At 35.4% G+C, this 21,597-nt stretch overlaps 1 protein-coding gene across 9 annotated transcripts in view; it reads left to right on the forward strand.

Moving 5' to 3' along the window:
• The window catches only part of PTPN13 (protein tyrosine phosphatase non-receptor type 13), a 204,806-nt gene that overhangs the window by 151,140 nt on the left and 32,069 nt on the right, over positions 1–21,597 (forward strand). For 7 of the 9 annotated variants that reach the window (XR_009052687.1, XM_057727746.1, XM_057727750.1 and 4 more), the window contains 15 exons: positions 5,402–5,491; positions 6,027–6,134; positions 6,314–6,445; positions 8,277–8,740; positions 9,793–9,939; positions 11,170–11,263; positions 13,098–13,183; positions 13,883–14,045; positions 15,397–15,611; positions 15,725–15,823; positions 17,196–17,560; positions 18,503–18,683; positions 19,936–20,094; positions 20,584–20,755; positions 20,857–21,067. Coding sequence is in view for 8 of the 9 variants with exons in the window: in XM_057727746.1 (XP_057583729.1) it covers positions 5,402–5,491; positions 6,027–6,134; positions 6,314–6,445; positions 8,277–8,740; positions 9,793–9,939; positions 11,170–11,263; positions 13,098–13,183; positions 13,883–14,045; positions 15,397–15,611; positions 15,725–15,823; positions 17,196–17,560; positions 18,503–18,683; positions 19,936–20,094; positions 20,584–20,755; positions 20,857–21,067 (2,686 nt within the window). In the remaining variant the exon portion in view is untranslated. The remainder of the gene's footprint in view (positions 1–5,401; positions 5,492–6,026; positions 6,135–6,313; positions 6,446–8,276; positions 8,741–9,792; positions 9,940–11,169; positions 11,264–13,097; positions 13,184–13,882; positions 14,046–15,396; positions 15,612–15,724; positions 15,824–17,195; positions 17,561–18,502; positions 18,684–19,935; positions 20,095–20,583; positions 20,756–20,856; positions 21,068–21,597) is intronic. The other 2 variants (XM_057727748.1, XM_057727751.1) reach the window with 1 other exon arrangement.

Raw genomic sequence — 21,597 nt, forward strand, 5'->3', positions numbered from 1 at the left:
AGGTATTTTCTGATTTCCTCTTTGATTTCTTCATTGACCCATTGGTTTTTTTTTAGTAACATGTTGTTTAGTTTCTTCCTGTTTGTTCTTTTCCCATTTTTCTTTCTATAATTGATTTCTCGTTTCATACCATTGTGGTAGGGAGAAACACTTGACATAATTTCTATCATCTTAAATTTGTTGAGACTTGTTATATTGAAACTTGAGCTATCCTGGAGAATGTTCCATGTGTACTTGAAAAGAATATTCATTTTGCAGTTTGGGAATGTAATTTCCTGTAGATATCTGTTAAATCCAACTGGCCTGTTGTTTCATGTAAGACTACTGTTGGCTTATTGATTTCCTGTCTGGATCATCTGTCCATTGATGTCAGTGGGGTGTTAAAATTCTCCAGCCATCCAAGGGGCCTGATCTCTGCTTTGTAGGAACCCAGGACTGGAGCACCCAATCTGTGGCTTTCACTGCTTACTCCGTAAGGCTGGTCTCTGCCCATGTATTCTCCCTTTTCCTCTGAATCCCCTTCCAGGGGCACAGGTCCCAACCTGATCACTTTTCTTTCTTTCCTGATTACATGTGGGTCTTTCTTACAGCCTTGGTTGTGCAGGATTCTTTCTGCCAGTTTCCAGTTATTTTTAGTGAGAATTGTTCCACATGTAGATTTATTTTTGATGTATTTGTTGGGGTGGGGGTGAGTTCCATATCCTCTTATTCCATCATCTTGATTAACCCCCCCCCCACATTCGTTATTGAGAGAGTAAAAACGTTTTTAAAATGTGTAAAACTTATGCAAGACTTATGCAAAATTGGTTTTTTGTTTTTCTTGTTTTATTATGACTCAGGATTACTGTACAATTGAAAAATAACTTTTAGCTGGATTTGTCACCTTTCTTCCTGTTCAAACCACAAAATGGGGTCAAACATCAAACTCTTAACAGAAACAAAATGCAAGAAACAAAAAAACTCATGTGAAAAAGCTTATTCTGATGCAAAGTGACTTGTACAGACAGTTAAGTAAACTTTTCCCCCAGTATTAGAACTAATTGTTGTCTTTATGAACATTCTTAATTCCTAGTAATAAAATGTTGTACAGAAGATTACTTTTTTAGTCAGATGTCAAGGACCAATGTAATTTTAGATGCTAGGTGTTTTTTTTTTTTTTTTTCCACCTAAGGTTTAATTAGAATACATACGAAGTTGAAAATTGTAATAAAAAATAAAAGTCCAAAGTGCTCACAAAGGATTCAACAGATGTGGGAATTAACCAGAAACAAAAGATAGAGTCAAATAAATTGAGAACTGAAAGGAACTTAAAAGTTTATCTAAATCAAACCTTTCCGTTCTATGAATGAGTTAAATGAATCCCAGAAATGTTATACAGCTCAAGTTCACTCAGCTAATTCCTGCTGGCACAGAAATAAAGCACCAGAATCTCCATTTTGCTCCTCCTTGCCTACCGCCAGAGCAGTTAGTGTATTAGGTAATATAACAATGAAAAGTACCTCTCTTTGTTTTTATACCAATGTGGTGTTACGGGCCTGTCATCCCTGAGTTTGAAATGGGTCATTTTCCCTAGAGCAAGTGATGCATTTATCCAGAGCCTCCTCTGCCTGTAGTCCAGTTCCTCTTAGAATCAGTGGCGTGGAGCTGCCTGATAGTTGACAAGGCTCTATATCTATAACCAAAAAAATGGATTTTTCTTGCAAAAAGAATCGTTGACTCATTTAAATTGATTATATGACTTTGGCCTTATCAGAAACATGCTTTTACTAGGAAATTCAAATAGTTTACTCATAGATGTATCTATCATTAGTATCCACAATTATTCTAGTTGGAGACTGAATATGTCCACATGAACCTTATGAGAAATGAGAAAGGCAACATGGAAACAACAGTCTCTAATGCAGAGAGGGTGTACATTTAATTTCTAAATTATATATTTATTAATTGTTCTTAAGATATTCCCCAGGTAAACATTATTGGGAGTGACACCAGCATATATTGGTTAAAGAAGTGGAAATTTCTATTTGAGCCTCTTTTTCACATTAAAATATTTGCTGAATTTGCTGTGGTATATTAATGGGAAAAGAAAATTCTTTTAAAGATATAAAAATAAGTATTCCTTGAATATTAATGCTTGTTTCTATACAGTAATTAAAATAACTCAGAAATGTCTTGGTACTTGGAATATCTAGCTCCTCACTTTTAGGGATTCATAAATTCTGTTTAATCCTCATTGAATTCTATATCTTTGAATTTAGTTGGGTTCTTATGTACTATACACCCTCAGGTATTTCCTTCTCTTTTTTTTATTTTTATCCAATGGAAAAGTATTTTGAACATCTATATGAATAGAGTACCAGATAAATAGAAACTCAACATGTGCACAGTACTGTCTAGTAACATGTAGCTCTACACCAACATCCTTCCTCCCTCTGTCCCCACATTAATAAGTCACTTTATATCAGGGTGGCGGGGGGAGGGTTCCCTGTTAAAAAGAATAGGTTAGCAAATCTTCCCTTTCCAAAATAATATTCAGCTCCACCTGACTCAAACTTTGTACTCTAGCCAAGCTAATCTGTGACGTTTTCCCAGAACCTTTTCTGCCTTTTTTCCACCTCAGCTTCTGTTAATGCCTTACTTGTTGTGTATAACCATTTCCCTAATCCACTTTTTAAAACTCTACCTCATGTCCTTGAGGTTTGTTGATTTCTGGCAGAAAGAAACCTCTCCTCTCTTGCACCTCCAACTCATGCCTTCATAATACAACTATTTCTTTGAAGTCTTAACATTCTATTTTTCAGTCAAGACTAAATCTTCACTCTTCTAGCCTGATCTGATTGAGCTCACGTTTGTTATGCTAGCAGCTTTCACATATGTTATCTCTGTTTATTTTCCCCAATTGCCTAATGAGGGGCTTTCACAGGAAAATTATTCAGCAAATATCTGAAAGGTGAAAGTATAGTTGAATGAATTAATATTCAAATCTCACTGATATGTCTTTGAATATAGAGAGCCTAATCTATTGCTTCTAGTTAGGGAAATAAATACACAAAAATATAGCACACTTAGTGTGTGGGAGGGGGTGTGTGCGTGCATGCACATGTATGTATACATATATTCCAATGTTGTTTACCTGGGAAATGTTTTAATATACATATACACACATATATTTATTAGCCAAGTAAATAACATAAGTAACCAATCTTGTTAGTACCTGTGTTGGAAGTGAAAATAAAGAATTGACATTTTTATTCTTTGAATCAATACCTTTGACTTGTAGCAGATACTCCTTAGAAACATTCAGAATATTGATCACTTTTATACTTGAAGTCAGAAACACTCTGTCTAAAACAAATGGACTCTATCTTTACAATGATGATAAAAAGTTTACATTCAATACCTAACATGACTTCATCCCTTATTTGTTTTATTTTATGGGTTTCACTCTGTTGTATTTTTTATTTGGTTCCAGCTGATAATTAGAGCTAATTGTCTATTTTAGACTAAAAGTATCTTGGATACCTAGATAATATTAAGTTAGGCTATAATTAATTCATGAACTTTATGCTTATTTGTAATAACCAAAAATATAAGGCTCTTCACAGGATTGTCCAGTGATCTTTTTTTTTGGAATTTCGTTAATTAATTAGAAATACTGAACTACTACTACTCGTATTGATTATAACTAAGTTTTGGTCAAAAAAACAAAAAAAGAGATGTGTATACTACAGGGAGTTAGCAAACTTGCAGTAGTACTTAGTGTTTAAGGGACAAGGTTAATTCACTCCAGAGAACAAATGGTTGTTACTGTTTTCTGAAATTAAAGGAGTTTATTTCTAGAATATGAAGTATCACATTTGTATCATTTAAACATGAATATATGTTATGTAACAAAGTTACTATTTATAACATACGAACACAATTTTAAATCCATGGGTAGGCATATGTTGGCAGATAACCTCTAATTTTCAAGAAGCTTCAATATACTTAAGAACTATGTAAAGATGAATTCGCAGGTTTAGTTTAAACAAATGTCTTTCTGAGTATGTCGAACTCATTTTACCACTACTGCCAACACCTCACACACAGACCAGTGTGAACTATTAGATTACAGTTGATGTGAAGAAGTGTATTAATTTGCTAGAGCTGTCATAACAAGGTCCCACAGATTGGGTGCCTTAAACAACATAAATTTATGTTCTCACAGTTCTGGAAGCTAGAAGTCTGAGACCAAGGTGTCAGCAGCGTTGGTTTCTTCTGAGACCTCTCTCCTTGGCTTTGTAGGTGGAGGTTTTCCTCTGTCTTCACATGGTCTTCCCTCAGTGCACACACATGTCTGTATCCAGATTCCCTCTTCTTATAAGGGTATCAGTCATATTGGATTATCTTTTTAAAAACCTATCTCCAAATATGGTACTAGGACTTAGGGCTTCAACATATTTATTTGGGGGGAAAAGGGAGGAGAGACACATTTCAGCCCATAACAAGTGTGTGTGTGTTTTCACATACTCCTTTTATTAAGTAAATGAAGTAATTTTATTAAGATGACAATTAAGTGGCATATTTATTGGTTTAATTTAGGAAATATTTGTGAATGATCAGCTTACTTAAAAAAAAAAAAAACCCAAGTGTGAAATAAGAAAAAATAAATTCTAGTTCTGATGCCAACATTCACTCAATGTATTGAACTAGCATTTATCAAGCACTTAAGGCGTTTTGCTGGGCAGGGATACTCGCTGTAATGTTGAGCAAGTCATGAACTATTATTCCTCATCTGCGAAACAGTGATTAAGAAATCTCTTTACTACCTTATGAGATTGTTCCACAAATAAAAGAAGTGAATGGAAGTCCTGTGAGAATGTAAATGTGCCAGCCAAGTCATTATTAGTGGGATTTAAAAGACTAAATCCTGTTGCTTCGTGTTACTCTTTGACCCTAGAACTTACATGAATGTTTTACGCATTATAAGTAGAAATGTCAACCACTTATTAGGAGGAAATTCTTAGCATATTGAGCGTTATCAAATGCAGGAAGTCAACTATGGTATAACAGAATGACATGGAGTCTGACAACCTAAGGTTAAGGTTCAGCTCTTGCCTTTACTAGCTGAGTAAACCTGCTCAAATAATTTAACTTCTTGAGATCTATTTATGCATTTGTTACTGAAATATATCAATACTTATTTCACAGAGAACCATTTATAAGGAATAAATATGATAATCATTTGGTAAACTAACTCACTATCAACATATAAGATAATGGCATATTATTTGAAATATGATTTTAAAGTGACTGAACAATCTATTAGCGAGCTTTGTTATTTAAATTGTAGCAAGCAGACAGTCTCAATGCCTAGGCATGTTAACGTTTATTTTATCTTAAAATTGTCCATTTCCGATAGATGTGCTGCACAAAAGATGGAGCATAGTATCTTCACCAGAAAGGGAGATCACCCTGGTTAACCTGAAAAAAGATGCAAAATATGGCTTAGGTAAGTCACTGAGATTCTTAAAGGTCTGTGAAATTCAAATAGAAAAAGTCAATTGCATAGCTGTCCACCTTTGGCTACCTGCATCCCCTTTACCCCACTTGCCCAGTCAGGAAATGACAAAGATGAAATGCTTACAAGCAATATTTCCACCAAATTTAAGTCCCATCTCACATGGTACCTGTTAAATCATATTTGATATGAGACTCTACAATTCTGTTTGTCAGGCAAGCTAACCATTAATCCTTGAAAGCACCAGTATCATGAAGATCTTTATATTTTTATCTTTACATATTTTTTATTGAAATGTAGTTGATTCACAGTATCATGTGAGTTTTAGGTATACAACATAGTGATTCACAATTTTTAAAGGTTATACTCCATTTATAGTTAGTATAAAATATTGGCTATATTCCTGTGCTATATAATACATTCTTGTAGCTTATTTATTTTATACATAGTAGTTTGTACCTCTTAATCCCCTACCCCTATTTTGCCCTTCCCCATGAAGATCTTTTTAAAATGTGCTATTTCACAGGATTTCAAATTATTGGTGGAGAGAAGATGGGAAGACTGGATCTAGGTGTATTTATCAGTTCAGTTACTCCTGGAGGACCAGCTGACTTGTATGGATGCTTAAAGCCAGGTATTTATTTTTAGGTAACTTAGGTAACTTCCTAAGTACTTACTGACAGGCATGAATTTACACAGATGGCAAACGTAGAACGTGGGCAAAACAAAAATAATGAGGGGTGGGTAACAGTTCTAAGATTTGGCATTAATTTCTTTTTGATGTAGAAAATACTGGGTTGTCTATTTTTACAGGAGACCGTTTGATATCTGTGAATAGTGTGAGTCTGGAGGGGGTCAGCCATCATGCTGCAATTGAAATTTTGCAAAATGCACCTGAAGACGTGACACTTGTTATCTCTCAGCCAAAAGAAAAGATATCCAAAGGTAGTGTTGTCAGTGTCTCTTAGCTGTGTGTTCTGTTTCTCTTTCCACAAAAAGTTCAATACCTTCAACAATAAGTTAGATTTAAACTTATTTCGTTTCTAGAAATTTAATATGTATAGTTCTGATTGCTTTAATTTTATACATCAGTATAACTTTTTCATTCATTACTTCTAAGATTTTCTGTCTCATTCCTCTTTAGTAATATATGCATAAAAATGGATTTGTTGTGCAAAATCAATATCGCTTAAGTAAATTCTGAGTACTCGGTGTGTTCCATCACTTCTTAGGCCAAATCAGAAATAAAATTCTTAATCATTGCCTAATTAATATATAACAGTTACCTATGAAGTCCCATCATGAACCCGATTATAAAGGGAAAAGGATACCAACATACCAGAAATGTAAAAGCAAGACTATCATTTTGTCTCATAATCCCTGCCATTAGCATGTTGTGACAAAAAAGACACTTGACAAAGATCAGATGACTTGAGTTCAAGCCGTACCTGAGCTACTTATTAGCTGTATGACTTAAGTCCTCTTGAGCTATTGTTGTTTTTCTTTCTTTAAAGACGATACAGTCTGTCATACAGAGCGAAGTAAGCCAGAAAAAGAAAAACAAATACCATATGCTAATTCATATATATGGGATATAAAAAAAAAAATAGTACTGATGAACCCAGTGACAGGGCAAGAATAAAGATGCAGATGTAGAGAATGGACTTGAGGACACAGGGTGGGGGGCAGGGGCAAAGGGGAAGCTGGGACGAAGTGAGAGAGTAGCATAGACATATATACACTACCAGCTGTAAAATAGATAGCTAGTGGGAAGTTCCTGTATAACATAGGGAGATCAACTCGATGATGGGTGATGCCTTAGAGGGCCAGGATAGGGAGGGTGGGAGGGAGTCGCGGGAGGGAAGGGGATATGGGGATCTATTTATAAGTACAGCTGATTCACTTTGGTGTACCTCAGAAATTGGCACAACAGTGTAAAGCAATTATATTCCAATACAGAGCTTTAAAAAAAAGAAAAAGGACGATACAGTGATCAGGCCTTGCCTTGCCTTGTCTGTCTTACAGAGAGTTGTCACGAGGATCAAGTGGTGGGGCAGTGTTAGAAAGAAGCACACATGGCCTGTGCGGTGGGCAATGGGAAGGGCTCAGAGTCCAGGGTCAGTTTCTGTGTCCCTGCTTAGCGCTGTATACTTCTTATTGACTTTTAGGAACTCTTTGTATGTTATTTAAGTTTTCCTTGATTTCACTTGCCACGTAAGACTTTTCATTTCTAATAAGCTTGCATCTGTAATTTTTTTACCCTGTGGTTTGTCTCAGGAAAGCTTTCCTAAGTGGCTTTTTGAAAGAACTATGTGTGTAAGGAATTTGGAGTTGCCTTCCTTGATAATTACTTGGAATCCAAAAATGCAGTCTGATAGAGCAATATAAAACAAATATATAAATAACCATTAAATAAGGATCAAGGATTTTTGGAGACTCAAGTTGTCTCTAGTTAGGGAATTAAGAAAGTCTTCACAAGGGAGACTCACTTGAAATAGGTCTTAAAGAATGAAAGTAAGGAGTTAAGGCAAAGGGCATCCACATTTCCATAGAAGTTGTTGCCATAAGAATGACCAAAAGAGGAAGAAAAGGAAACAGAAAGCATCTGCTATATTTGTTGGGTCCTTGTCATGGTTCCAAGCCCTGGTTCAGGTGTTGTACATGTGTTATCCTGTGTAAAGTCTCCCAACAATCACCAGGGAACTTCGTGCATGTATGTAAGCACATACACGTGTCACTAACCTGTTATTCTCATGGACGGATTTTGACTTTTCAGTGCCTTCTACTCCTGTGCACATTGCCAATGGCACGAAAAACTACATGAAGAAAGCTTCCTACATGCAAGACAGTGCTATAAATTCTTCTGAGGATCACTGCTGGCCACGTGGCACCCCGCAGCACATCTCAGAGAGCTCATTTGGGCTGTCTGGGGGCCTGCGAGAGGGAAGCCTGAGTTCTCAAGATTCCAGGACTGAGAGTGCCAGCTTGTCCCAGAGCCAGGTCAATGGTTTCTTTGCCAACCATGTAGGTGACCGAAGCTGGCAGGAATCACAGCACGGCAGCCCTTCCCCATCTGTGATATCCAAAGCCACTGAGAAAAAGCGGACTTCAGTTGACAACAACCGAAGCAAAGCTAAAAAATCAGGCATTTCTGATGCAACAGATTACTCTGACCGTGGAGATTCAGACATGGATGAAGCCACTTACTCCAGCAGTCAGGATCATCAAACACCAAAAAAGGCATTGTTTAATTTGAATTTTTGTTTTTTTCACCTAACATAGCAAACAACAGCAAATATATTACAGAGCAGAATAATCTACTATAAACTGAGTACATTATTCTGGGAAGGAGAAATAGTTTATATATTATGCTACTAACTGCTACTGCATTTGATGCTAACTTTCAGAGAAATTAGCAGCTTTGAACACTAACTCCAAAATGACTGTTTTTCTGGGAATTTGCTATGTGATTACACAAAGGAATGAAAAATCAGATTATGATTGTTTTCTACAGATTGTTTATCTCTTGATATTTATATTTATAAGAGAATTTAATATCTGAAAAAATTGTTCCTAAATAGTTCATATAATAATGGACAGCTGACTTTACTATTTTTCATTGATAGCCTAAATTATCCTGAGGTTCAGAATGTATGATAATAAGAGCAACAACATAGAAAATTGTTCATTTCCTAGAAATTTTAGAAATGATGTAAATTTAAACTCATATTCACACGCAGATTCAGAAAAGAACCTTAAGCCCTTTGTTCACTGCAAAACATTCCTCGTAATGTCTCCAGCATTCCTCGTAAGACAGTTATGTCCTCATAAACTGGGCTTAGCTGTTGTGCCTATGTTTATATTGGATTTGTAAGCATTAGCAAAATAAACATGAGGCCTGCTCATCTTGAAGGCCCAAGTTAAAAGCTACTGCTTGATATATATTGATTTTTAAAGGAAATGTAAATACTTTCTAAATTTGAGTGTATAAAAAGCATTGGATAGGGTTATGTAAAAGCCAGATTTGAACTGGGTTCTGAGCTTACCTCTGCCATGATCTGTTTGATCTGAAGCAAGCCCTTTAATCTCTAGACCTCAGTTTCCTCAACCATAAATCATGAAGGCATTGGATTAGATGATCCTTAAGATCTCTTCCAACCTTCATGATCTTCTATTCTATCCCTTAATATCTTGCTTTTTCTTAATTTTTCAAAAAAACACATATTGATCTTCCATTAATAATTCAGTTTGACTCTAACAAGAAATCCTTTTGTTTGTTTTTCTTTGTTAAGGAATCTTCCTCCTCAATGAATACATCCAACAAAATGAATTTTAAAACTTTTCCTTCATCACCTCCTAAACCTGGAGATATCTTTGAGGTTGAACTGGCTAAAAATGATAACAGCTTGGGGATAAGTGTCACGGTACTGTTTGACAAGGTTTTCAAATGTTTTCTCTTCTCCATTTCCAGCAGCCTATTGTATGTCAGTTTATTAATTGAATTATTTTGCTTTAAAAGGGAAACTTGTCAAATATTTCCAAAATTACAAATTGAATTATATCCTAAGACTTTTAAAAAAAAAAACTTGAGTGTGCTAGTCACTTTTTCCTGTGGCTTAAAAGAAATTAGACAAGTGCTATTTTCTCCCATAGATCTCATACTTGCTTAATCTGAATACAAAACTTGAAAAATATAAAATTAATAAGTATGCTTTGTATACATTTGACAGCTTCTGTATCAGCATGGAATAATACATTTTAACCTACATTATAAATAATTAAAGTCTAATGTATATTTATATGCCCTTTTGGTTCGTAACACATCTTAACATGTAAATATGATTAGTATCTTAATATTAGAAATTCCCAAGAATATATGTAGTGCTTTTAAAGTAGTTAAAATATGAGTATAGGCTATTTGATGAAATTACTTTAGAATTCTGTTAATCAATATACTATACCCTGAAGTGTAACATTATCATTTGTGACATTTGAAGGATATTGTTAGTTATGAAAAGCCATTTAGAAATAAAGTAGAAGTAGCACTCTTAACATAGAGATCAAAAATAAAACCTAATTTTCTATCCGTTCTAAAAATACTGTAACACTTTCCCCCTTGTCCGTAACTCCATTAGAATTTTTTTTTCTTATTATTGTGAAGAAGTAAAAGCTGAATATCCACAAGAGATGGAGAATCTACTCATTAGATCTCATCTATACTGTAACAAAACTTCTATACCAAAGCCTTTTAAAATGAAAAGAAGATTTTCCCTTGACTCATGAGATTTGCTTTCAGATTAGCAAATGTCCTCTGAAGTATATTATTCCATATGCTGTTCTTTCTGACAGTTACATTCTCACACTAATTTTGCATAGATGGATTTTGCTTGCCGCTTGTGCATAGTGCATGGTATACACTCATAAAAGGAAGAGCAGCTCCTCATACAGTCAAGATCTGGCATGCTGTTATTTTCTGAATAAAGAATTTTTCTGGAAAGTAACATTTGGAAAACTTGCTAGAAATATTCTTGGGTATTGAAGTAATTGCACGTGCTGATGTGATGCAGCTGCTTTGGCTGATGAATGCTTTCTAGGTCTCAGACTTGGAAGATGGAGTGCAAAATTTTTCATGCGACAAAATGTCATTTTATTTGTCTTTTTCCACTTAGGGAGGTGTGAATACCAGTGTCAGACATGGTGGCATTTATGTGAAAGGTGTTATTCCCAAGGGAGCAGCAGAGTCGGATGGCAGAATTCACAAAGGTAGAGTGTTGGTGTGTATGGAGTTACATATAGAATTATCACTTCAACAAATAACGAAGAAATTGGAAAGTTGATACAGACCTTCAAATTATTCATAATATGAAATAAGAACATATCAATTATTTTAAACTACAGCATTAAAAAACTCCTTGATATAATTCCAAAACCTTTTTTTGTTTTTTGGAGTATCATTGCTTTACAATGTTGTGTTAGTTTCTGCTGTAGAACAAAGTGAAATAGCTATATGTATACATATATCACCTCCTTCTTGAGCTTCTGCCACCCGCCACCCGCCCCCCCATCTCACACCTCTAGGTCATCACAGAGCACCAAGCTGAGCTCCCTGTCCTATACAGCAGCTTCCCACTAGCTAGCTATTTTGCACATATGTTAGAGCACATATGTTGATGGTATTTCTCATTTCGTCCCACCTTCCCCTTCCCTCTCTGTGTCCACAAGTCCGTTCTTGACATCTGTGTCTCCTTTCCTGCCCTGCAAATAGGTTCATCAGTACCATTTTTCTAGATTCCACATATATACATTAGTATATGATATTTGTTTTTCTCTTTCTGGCTTATTTCACTGTGTTTGACAGATTCTAGGTCCATCCACCTCACTACAAATGACTCGGTTTCGTTCCTTTTTATGGCTGAGTAATATTCCATTGTATATATGTACCACATCTTCTTTATCCATTCATCTGTCAGTGGACATTTGGGTTGTTTCCATGACCTGGCTACTGTAAACAGTGCTGTAATGAATATTGGGTTGCATGTGTCTTTTTGGATTATGGATTTCTCTGGATATATGCCCAGTAGCAGGATTGCTGGGTTATATGGTAGTTCTATTTTTAGTTTTTTAAGGAAGCTCCGTACTGTTCTCCGTAAGGGCTGTACCAGTTTACATTCCCACCAACACTACAGGAGGGATTCGTTTTCTCCACACGCTCTCCAGCATTTATTGTTTGTAGATATTTTGATGGTGGCCATTCTGACCAGTGTGAGGTGACACCTCATTGTGGCTTTGATTTGCATTTCTCTAATGATTAGTGATATTGAGCATCTTTTCATGGGTTTGTTGGCCATCTGTATGTCTTCTTTGGAGAAATGTCTATTTAGATCTTCCACCCATTTTTTGATTGGGTTGTTTGGTTTTTTGTTTTGTTTTGTTTTTTTATATTGAGCTGCATGAGCTGCTTGTATATTTTGGAGATTAATCCTTTGTCAGTTACTTAGTTTGCAAATATTTTCTCCCATTCTGAGGGTTGTCTTTTTGTCTTGTTTATGGTTTCCTTTGCCTTGCAAAAGCTTTTAAGTTTAATTAGGTCCTATTTATTTATTTTTGTTTTTATTTTCATTACTCTAGGAAGTAGGCCAAGAACTCTTATTTTCAGTTTATTCTCTAGTATCAGAAAATATCTTGACAGTGTTTTAGTTCCTGTTTTGTATTGAAACTTTCCAAGAAGCAAATTGCTAATTGTGAAGGAGCTAGTGCCCTTGCAAAAGCACTGACATCTGCATTTCTAATAAGAACTAACTAGAATACTTCCCTCCAGTCTCTCTGCATTTGTAGTTCAGTTTATCTTTTTTCCATAATTTAAAGTGATTTTACGATACATACAATATCCTGTTCTAAAATGTACCCAAGATTAGCCATAGAATTGAGAAAGGAATTAGGTACATGTTAAAGAAACTCTGTGACATAGTTTTGTCCAGAATTTGTCTGAGTCTCTCCTCAAGCAAAGTAGTACCAAACAAGACCATAAAGTATTAAAGAACATGTAGAATCTTTATTTTATGATTTGCTTCTTTCAACATTGCTGCCTAATTTATAGGTGATCGTGTCCTAGCTGTCAATGGAGTTAGTCTGGAAGGAGCTACCCATAAGCAAGCTGTGGAAATGCTAAGAAATACAGGACAGGTAATAGATGATTATACCAACCTTTTTTAGATACCATAGAAGAACATAATAATGTGTGAATAATATCAGTTTCGCTGACATCTCCAAATTTATTAGTCAAGAAACAAAGCCTGATGCATGTAAACATGCTTGTATTTTTTTTCCTTCCAAAATGGTAAGCAAGTATTATGCTGAGGATTTTTATTTAGGAAGCTGGCTTTCTCTATCACACTTAGCCCTAATATTACAGAGATCTAACAAGAGGAAGGGGGCAGATTGCATTGTAATTTTTTCATAAACATCTACAAATATCTAGTGATTTTCACTTCTATTTATCCTTCAGCCCTAAGGCTAAATTCACGCTGCTCTAATACATTTTGAGTCCGGGAGTTTACCAAATTATTTACCATGGTCTTTATATTATTGGGATAGTGGTGATTTTATTTTAATACCTGAATTTTCTATAACATGTTTATATTATTTTTATAATAGAATATTTCTTTCTAATCGTTTATCTTTTTAGACAGTTTTCAAAAACTTGATTTCGAAATTTCAGTCCCTTGCTTTTGTCTATTTTATTCTCCCTTTACTTGTATTTTGGTAGACCAGGTAGTTACTTTAAATGATTTTATAACATCAACTGTACAAAGCCCTGAAAGCTTATCTACTTTCTTATAAAACTTTCTTCTTAGTTAATGAAGTACTGTTATATTTGTCCAGGTGGTTCATCTGTTATTAGAAAAGGGACAGTCTCCAGCATCCAAAGAACATGTCCCCATAACGCCGCAGTGCACCCTCTCAGATCCAGATGCCCAAGGTCAAGCCTCAGAAAAAATGATGAAGAAAATGGCTCATATTAAAGACTACAGCTTTGTTACTGAAGGTCAGAACTTGGGAGACTGTCACCTGACATTAAATTTACTCCTGGATTATTTAAAATATGATTTTTACATGTTGGATCATAATTAATACCTGGGTCACTTTATTCTTGTTAAGTGTAAATAATTATCTGATGCAGCACTATACTGAATTAAAAAAAAAAAGAAAGACATGTTTGTAGCTCTTGAAGTCTGAAAGCCTTTGGATAATGAAATCATGCATGAAACAAATTATAGTCATTTAATAGTGCCTTAAATAGTTGTAAAATTCAAAATAAAATTTGTAAGGGAAAAAATAAATATAAATAGTTGCTGAGAATGGCTTCAAACCCATGTGAAACCATGACTCTTATATTTTTTGTATTTCTGTTTAATTCTGTGGACTTGTGAAGCTAACCCTGGGCAGAAATTCACTGATAGTTCCCAGACACTGGTTTTTCCTAAAAACTTTGCTAGCCTTTGGACATACCACTAATTGGTAGTAAAATAAGGAAATTAAGACCAATGTAGTAGTGAGTTTCTCTTAAGGCTAAATATGTTCAGAATACAGGAGTGCCCTTTATTCTGAGTCCATCTATCTTCCTTTTGAGGTTATTAATGTCCTTTACTTTCTAAATGGTGGTGGTGGTATATAGTTCATTGTTTTTTCTTTATTTCAAATATTTCTTTGATTATACAAATGTGAGCAACTCTGAATTAGTCCCCAAAATAAAAAGAAAATATTAGCCCAATCTATATCTTTTTCCTGATTATAAAAATAAAATTAGTGTATCCACTTAATCTCACTGCCTTATAGTCTTTATTTCTTCCATTACTCTTTCTTTAAATACTTTTTTTTTTCATGCTTTCCTGGTTCTTGTTCTTTTAATTTCTTTTGTTGATGAGAATTTTGTCATAATGCTTTGCAGTTTGCTGGATTAAATTGTATCTCACCTAAACATAAGAAGGTTACCTCACTTGCCCATAACCCTTCTCTGTTGTTTGTTTTGCTCTTCTTACCATCTCTTTTCCAATACATACCTGAATTTCTCTCATTCTTCTCCTTTCTTGGGTTTTTCCCTCTTTTCCTCTGTCATTCTACAGTTTTATAAAACATATGGGATTAAAACCCACTTTTCTGTTCAAGCAGCTTATTAGTTCATGCAGCTTAGTTCAGTAGTTAAGTTTGCTTAATGATAGAGAGTGTAAAATAGGATTTGAATATAGAATGAGTACAATAATTGCACATAAAGCTGTAAATATGGTGGGCTTTTTTAAATGTATCGAAAAATATATATGTTTATATGTTCATTTGTATACACAGCCTGTTAAGAATATTTACTTTTTTTTTTAATATATATATCTTTTTTTCTCCAGAGAATACATTTGAGGTGAAACTGATTAAAAATAGCTCAGGCCTAGGGTTCAGTTTTTCTCGAGAAGATAATCTTATACCCGAGCAAATGAATACCAGCATAGTAAGGGTTAAAAAGCTCTTTCCGGGACAGCCAGCAGCAGAAAGTGGACAAATTGATGTGGGAGATGTTATCTTGAAAGTGAATGGAGCCTCTTTGAAAGGACTGTCTCAGCAGGTGAGCCCCCAGCTTGTGGAGTGCGCATTTTTAATGAGATGGTTTGGCCTTTCAGAATGATTTTGCAATGCTAGTTTAACTGTATCTTCATTTCTCATTCATGATACCCCCAGGAAGTCATATCCGCTCTCAGGGGAACATCTCCAGAAGTATCCTTGCTTCTCTGTAGACCTTCACCTGGTGTGCTACCAGAAATCGACCCTGCTCTTTTGGTGAGACTTAGGAAAAGTAATTTCTATTTTCATAGAATATCAATTGAGTGATTAATTCAGTTGTAGTAGTTTCATCATTGATTGATCTCCTGGGCTTCATCCTAGGTACTTTTTTGGCTGGAAGTATTGTCTTGCATGGGTCACATAACCTCTGAGTATAATCTATGTTTGTAATACAAAGTAATTTAATTCACTTTCTCTTCTCTCCCTTCCAATTCTAGAATTTTAGGATTCTAGGATTTTAGGAATTTATTTTCCAAACATAAATAGAAAAAGACATAAAATCTTTTGTCCATTTCTTCACTGAACCAAATTTGGAAATGTAATCCTCATTCTGAGCTAGTTTAGATGAAAATGAGAATTATTTAAGATTTTTTGCCTTAATTTTTAATACTAGAAATCACATAGTAGGCAATATGTTTGTCCATTTCCTTTCTTATGTTAAGGAATAGCGAAAGGATCCAAATCCATTTTGGTGGTTATTTATAAATTGCATACTGATAGACAGGAATCCATACATAGATGAATAATCATCTAATTGAAAGACAGCCTCTGGCCTGTCTACTTAAAGTAGTGTTCTGTTACCAGTGAACATGATTCCTGGGTATGAAAGGCAGGAGTGTCTGGCCCCAGAAACTTTAACCCTTATTTCGGGGAGAAGGAGGGAGTATTATAAGGACATTAGCAGGAAATAACATTTGTGTAAGGTGCATTATGAATAGCATTTTAAGAGACTACACTGATTTTGAGAGCAGGACAAGAAGAACTGAGTAGAAATTTCTTGATGAGTATAGAAATGGATACAATCTTTCTGAAAAGCAATCTGGAAATATTTTATAAGGCCTTTAAAAACATCTTATGTGCTGAATATAAAAATTCTGTTTCTGTTACAGAAAATTACAAGGCAATAATGAGACACTCAGGTGAAATCTACATACAAAGAAGTTCTAGATTTCTGTTAATAGTGAAAAGCTAGAAACAACTCTGTATCCAATAAGAGGAGAATTCTGAAATAAAGATATAGCCATCTGTAAGATGATTATACAGTTTATGCATTTGTTTTCTAAGCATATTTAAGGGGTCTCAGAAAATAACTCATGGTAGAAACCTAAATTTTGAAAGCATAATACAAGGTATAATATTAATATGTGCTATAACTAATTCTGAATGAAAGTATAAGTTGTACAATATTAACAGTTACTTTTATATATGGTTTTTTCTCTAATGAGCATAAATTACTTTTGTTATCAAAAGGTTGATTAAATGTTTTAATAGGAAGTGCTTATGTTTAACATGTTCATTTTCAACTAAGTGAAAATATAAGTTAATATAAATTGTCACACTCTGATCTCTTTAAATGTGCCCATTACAGACTCCACTGCACTCTCCAGTACAAGCACCTCTAAACAGCAGTAAAGACCCTCCTCAGACAGCATGTGTGGAGCAAGGCACAAGCTCAGATGAAAATGAAATATCTGACAAAAGCAAGAAACCAAGCATGTCGCCATCCAGGAGAGACAGTTATAGTGACAGTAGTGGAAGCGGAGAAGACGACTTAGTGAAAGCTCCAGCAGAGATACGCAATATGAGCTGGAGTTCAGCGTTGCATCAGACTTTAAGCAACATGGTGTCACAGGCACAAAGTCAGCACACTGCACTCAGGCGTCAAGAAGATGCCATTTGTACCATGTTTTACTATCCTCAGGAGGTACCTAATAAAGCAGAACTTGAGGACAGGTATTGTCAATATTATGTGTGGCACTCAGAGCAACCGGTTGTTGTAACAAGGGCAACAACCTCCATTTCTCTAAGAATCAGATCTGTCTGTGTGTGAACCTCACAGTTGTCAGGCAGAAGATGACTCTTGGGTATCAGGCTACTGTGTCTGACAGTTTTCGTTAGCAAACTCCAGTAAACTCTCTAGCTGTTTGACCTGAGCCTTGCTCCTCTTTTGAGCATATTTGCTGGTAATTAGGAAAGTTTCTTGTATCTCACCATCATTTATGTTACTTCTCAGAAGGAGAACAGAGCTATTTAGATCCTGATGGGATAGGAGAGTAAGGAGTGGCAATTTAGAGGGACGTGCTGGGGAGGAAGTGGGGGGAGAGTTTACAAAAGGTAGGATATAAATGAGTGCCAAAGATGGGGACAGAAGAAGTGGTTGAAAACATAGAGGAATACAAAGGGAAAGACTACATCTACACCTGTGATAGTTATTCAGACATTTTATAGTTTAGTTACAGCTTTGGGTATATTCAGGTCCAACTATATATGTTCACGTTTTTTTGTTTTTTTCCTATTGTGTCATCCAAAATAACTGTAAAAATAATACTTACTCTTTTCTTATTTCTTCCTTTTTCTTATTATGGTGAAAACACACATTAGGCTTCTGATAACATTAGCTTCAGCCTTGAATTAACAACTAGGAGTCAAAAGTATACTTACTTAACTTTTCTTACTGATTTATGCAGCTTAAAGAGATGCACAGAGAATAAAAATAAGTAATGTTAGCATATAACAGATGTGAAATAAATTTGTAGTCCAGAATCAGGCAAAAAGTAGCTAGGATCTCAATAAAAAGCAGATATAAATATTTGTTCAGCATTTTCTATTTGTGGCACAAACTTACTGTATTGACATTGCAGTGTGTTTGAAAATAGTCTTACTTTGTCTCTGTAGTAATCCTTCCCCTCGACCACCGGATGTAACTCCTGGGCAGAGTTGTCAGTCTCAATCAGAATCTGCTTCCACTAATACAATGGATAAATATCACGTACGTCACACATCTGAGCCAACCAGCCAAGAAAGCTTCACATCTTTGAAAAATGACTTGGAAAACCACCTTGAAGACTTTGAACTGGTGAGTTACTTCCTTTGTATGAAGAAAATTCCCTATTTTCTCAAGTACAATGTAGTCATCCACAGTTTCCCTTTAGGGAAAAGGCTATCTTTTAGATTAGCCTCATATCTATGTCCAGTAAATAGATAACATATCTGATATGTTTCTCTGCTGAGAATTAGGGAAAAAGGCAAAAAGACCTGGGTGCAGATCCTTACTTTCTGCAATTTGGCAGCTACCTATGGACAAATTACTTAATTCTTCTGAGTCTTAGTAGTTCTAGCTCTAAAATGAGACTAGTAACTTCATAGTATTGTGGTGAGGATTGAATGAAATAACATATGTAGAGTACCTAGCACAGTAGCTGTTATTTCCCAAATTCTGGTGAGTTACCTATTTACTTTTTAATCAAGTTTGAATATAATTTTGTTTTCCGCCACACTGTTTCATGGGTGCCTAAATGGAATCCTTTTCATTGTACTAATAGCCCTAGAACTTCTAAAGCTACAACTTCAGTTTGGAAGCCAGATTTCCAAGAATGATCTCCTTAACACTGATTCAAAGTCACCCTTTTTTAATACTGTTTTTTGTTATCTAAGTAATAAATATTTATTGTAGGAAAAGTAGAAAACAACGAAAAAGATTAAAACCACCTGTAATCTCACCAGTCAAAAACCATAAACGTTTTGGAGTTAACCTTTCCAGATACTTTGTTTTACTATAATTGCGTGCGTGTGTGTGTGTGTGTGTGTGTGTGTGTGTGTGTGTGTGTGTGTCTACATCCTCAATTTCATTCTCAGCAACAGAGTGAAAATGATCTTGGAACAGTTTCCTTAGAAATCTGTCATCACACCTATAGGCAGTAAGCAACCTTGCATCTCAATTGAAATCTTAAAAAAAAAATTTATACAACTAAATACATCAAGTTGTGATATTTAGTCACCCAGACTTCATGTTTGTACCCCCTCAAAAAACTTCCTTTTGTTGCTCTTGGCATGGGTATTTGTCCTTGTTTCTTCTGAAAATACAAGAATTGAAGCATGAGTAAGTTCTGTCTCAGCTATCTCTAGACAAGCAAATAATGTTGAATTTAAACCCAGCTCTTACATGGGCAAGGGGGCATTCTGTCTAGAATTGGGCATACCCGACTTCTTCACTTGTGCAAGTTAAGTAGCCTTTTAAGGTTTAGCATCAATGGAGATAATAGTTGTCTTTCTCTTTGCCTATACAGCAAAATAGACAACCTAAAAGAATCATTGTTTTCTTCCCTTAGGAAGTGGAACTCCTCATTACCCTAGTTAAGTCAGAAAAAGGAAGCCTGGGCTTTACAGTAACCAAAGGCAATGAGAGTATTGGCTGTTATGTTCATGATGTCATTCAGGATCCAGCCAAAAGTGATGGAAGGCTAAGACCTGGAGACCGGCTCATAAAGGTGAGACATTTAAGCAGATGTGGCCAAAGATGGCGCCAGGGCTGAAGAGGAAAAGCAAGAAGACTGAGTTAATGTAATACTCTGTTTCTCTGTTTGGTTTATGTTTTCCTTCTCTGCCTCTTAAAAGTAAAGACCTTTATATAGTAATAGTTTGGAAAATGTTTAATCTCAGTTAAGGCATTAAACAAGCTATCTTGGGTCTCAGAGAGAGAAAGTTTCTTAAATTGCTATAAGAATAAATTTTCTGTATTAGCATTTGTTAGGTATTTTACATTATTGTTTCATTTATAGTTACTTGGTCATTGTGTGCATGATTTCCACAATAAAGGGGATGACCAATAAACTCTAGTTTAAAGACCACTCTTAACTGTGAATCTCCTACTGGCTAAAATAAATTATATAAAGAGTTAAGGAAATCACTATATTTTGTTGGCAACTTCTGTGTTCCAATAATCATAAACCTGCTTTGCCCCTTTCTCATTTTTGTAGGTTAATGATACAGATGTTACAAACATGACTCACACAGATGCAGTGAATCTACTCCGAGCTGCGCCTAAGACAGTCAGATTAGTTCTTGGCCGAGTTCTAGAATTACCCAGGATGCCAGTGCTCCCTCATCTGCTACCTGACATTACATTTATCTGCAACAAAGAGGAGCTGGGTAATGCAAATTCAGGCTTTGTGCAGTGTGATTTTTCTTGGGTAGGTTAAAAGTAAGTACTCTTAAGACTAAGGAAACAAATATTTTTCTCTTCCCTGAAGGTTTTTCCTTATCTGGAGGTCATGACAGCTTTCATCAAGTGGTATATGTTAGTGATATCAATCCGAAGTCAGTTGCAGCCACTGAGGGTAATCTCCAGCTCTTAGACATCATCCACTATGTGAATGGAGTCAGCACACAAGGAATGACCCTGGAAGAAGCTAAGAGAGCATTAGACATGTCACTTCCTTCAGTGGTGCTGAAAGCAACAAGGTACTCTGCAGTTATTCATGGATTTTGTTTGTGTGCGCACATGCATTCAGGCCATTAAAAGGTATTACATTCTCTTAAAGATATTCCTGAATTAGTAATTCACAGACTAAATGGAAGGAGGTTAGTAAAGTTTACATGTTTCCTTCATAATAGTCAAATGTCTATGTCAGTTTCATGCCTCACACCTGCATCCCATACTGCCCAGAGCAATCTTCAAAGAAGTCTCACCGATCACTGTGGTAAATACACAAGGGCTGTGTGCTGATTGCCTTAGACCTAAATTAAGGCCAGTCTTGATGAGGAAAAGGGATAAGAATATATTGATTCTCAGAGCTGGGACATAGTCAGTCATACCTGAATCTCATGTCTGCCACCAGTGGGGCACAGACTGTCACATCCACTATACCTCATGACAGTTTCACATTATAAGAAATGCTGATAGCAACTTTCCTTACACTTAATAATGGAAATAAATGGAAAAAAATATATACGTATTAGTTTCTTACTGCTATTATATTACTACAGATTCA

The sequence above is a fragment of the Hippopotamus amphibius genome, chromosome 3 (assembly GCF_030028045.1).
Source record: "Hippopotamus amphibius kiboko isolate mHipAmp2 chromosome 3, mHipAmp2.hap2, whole genome shotgun sequence".
Classification (NCBI taxonomy): domain Eukaryota; kingdom Metazoa; phylum Chordata; class Mammalia; order Artiodactyla; family Hippopotamidae; genus Hippopotamus; species Hippopotamus amphibius.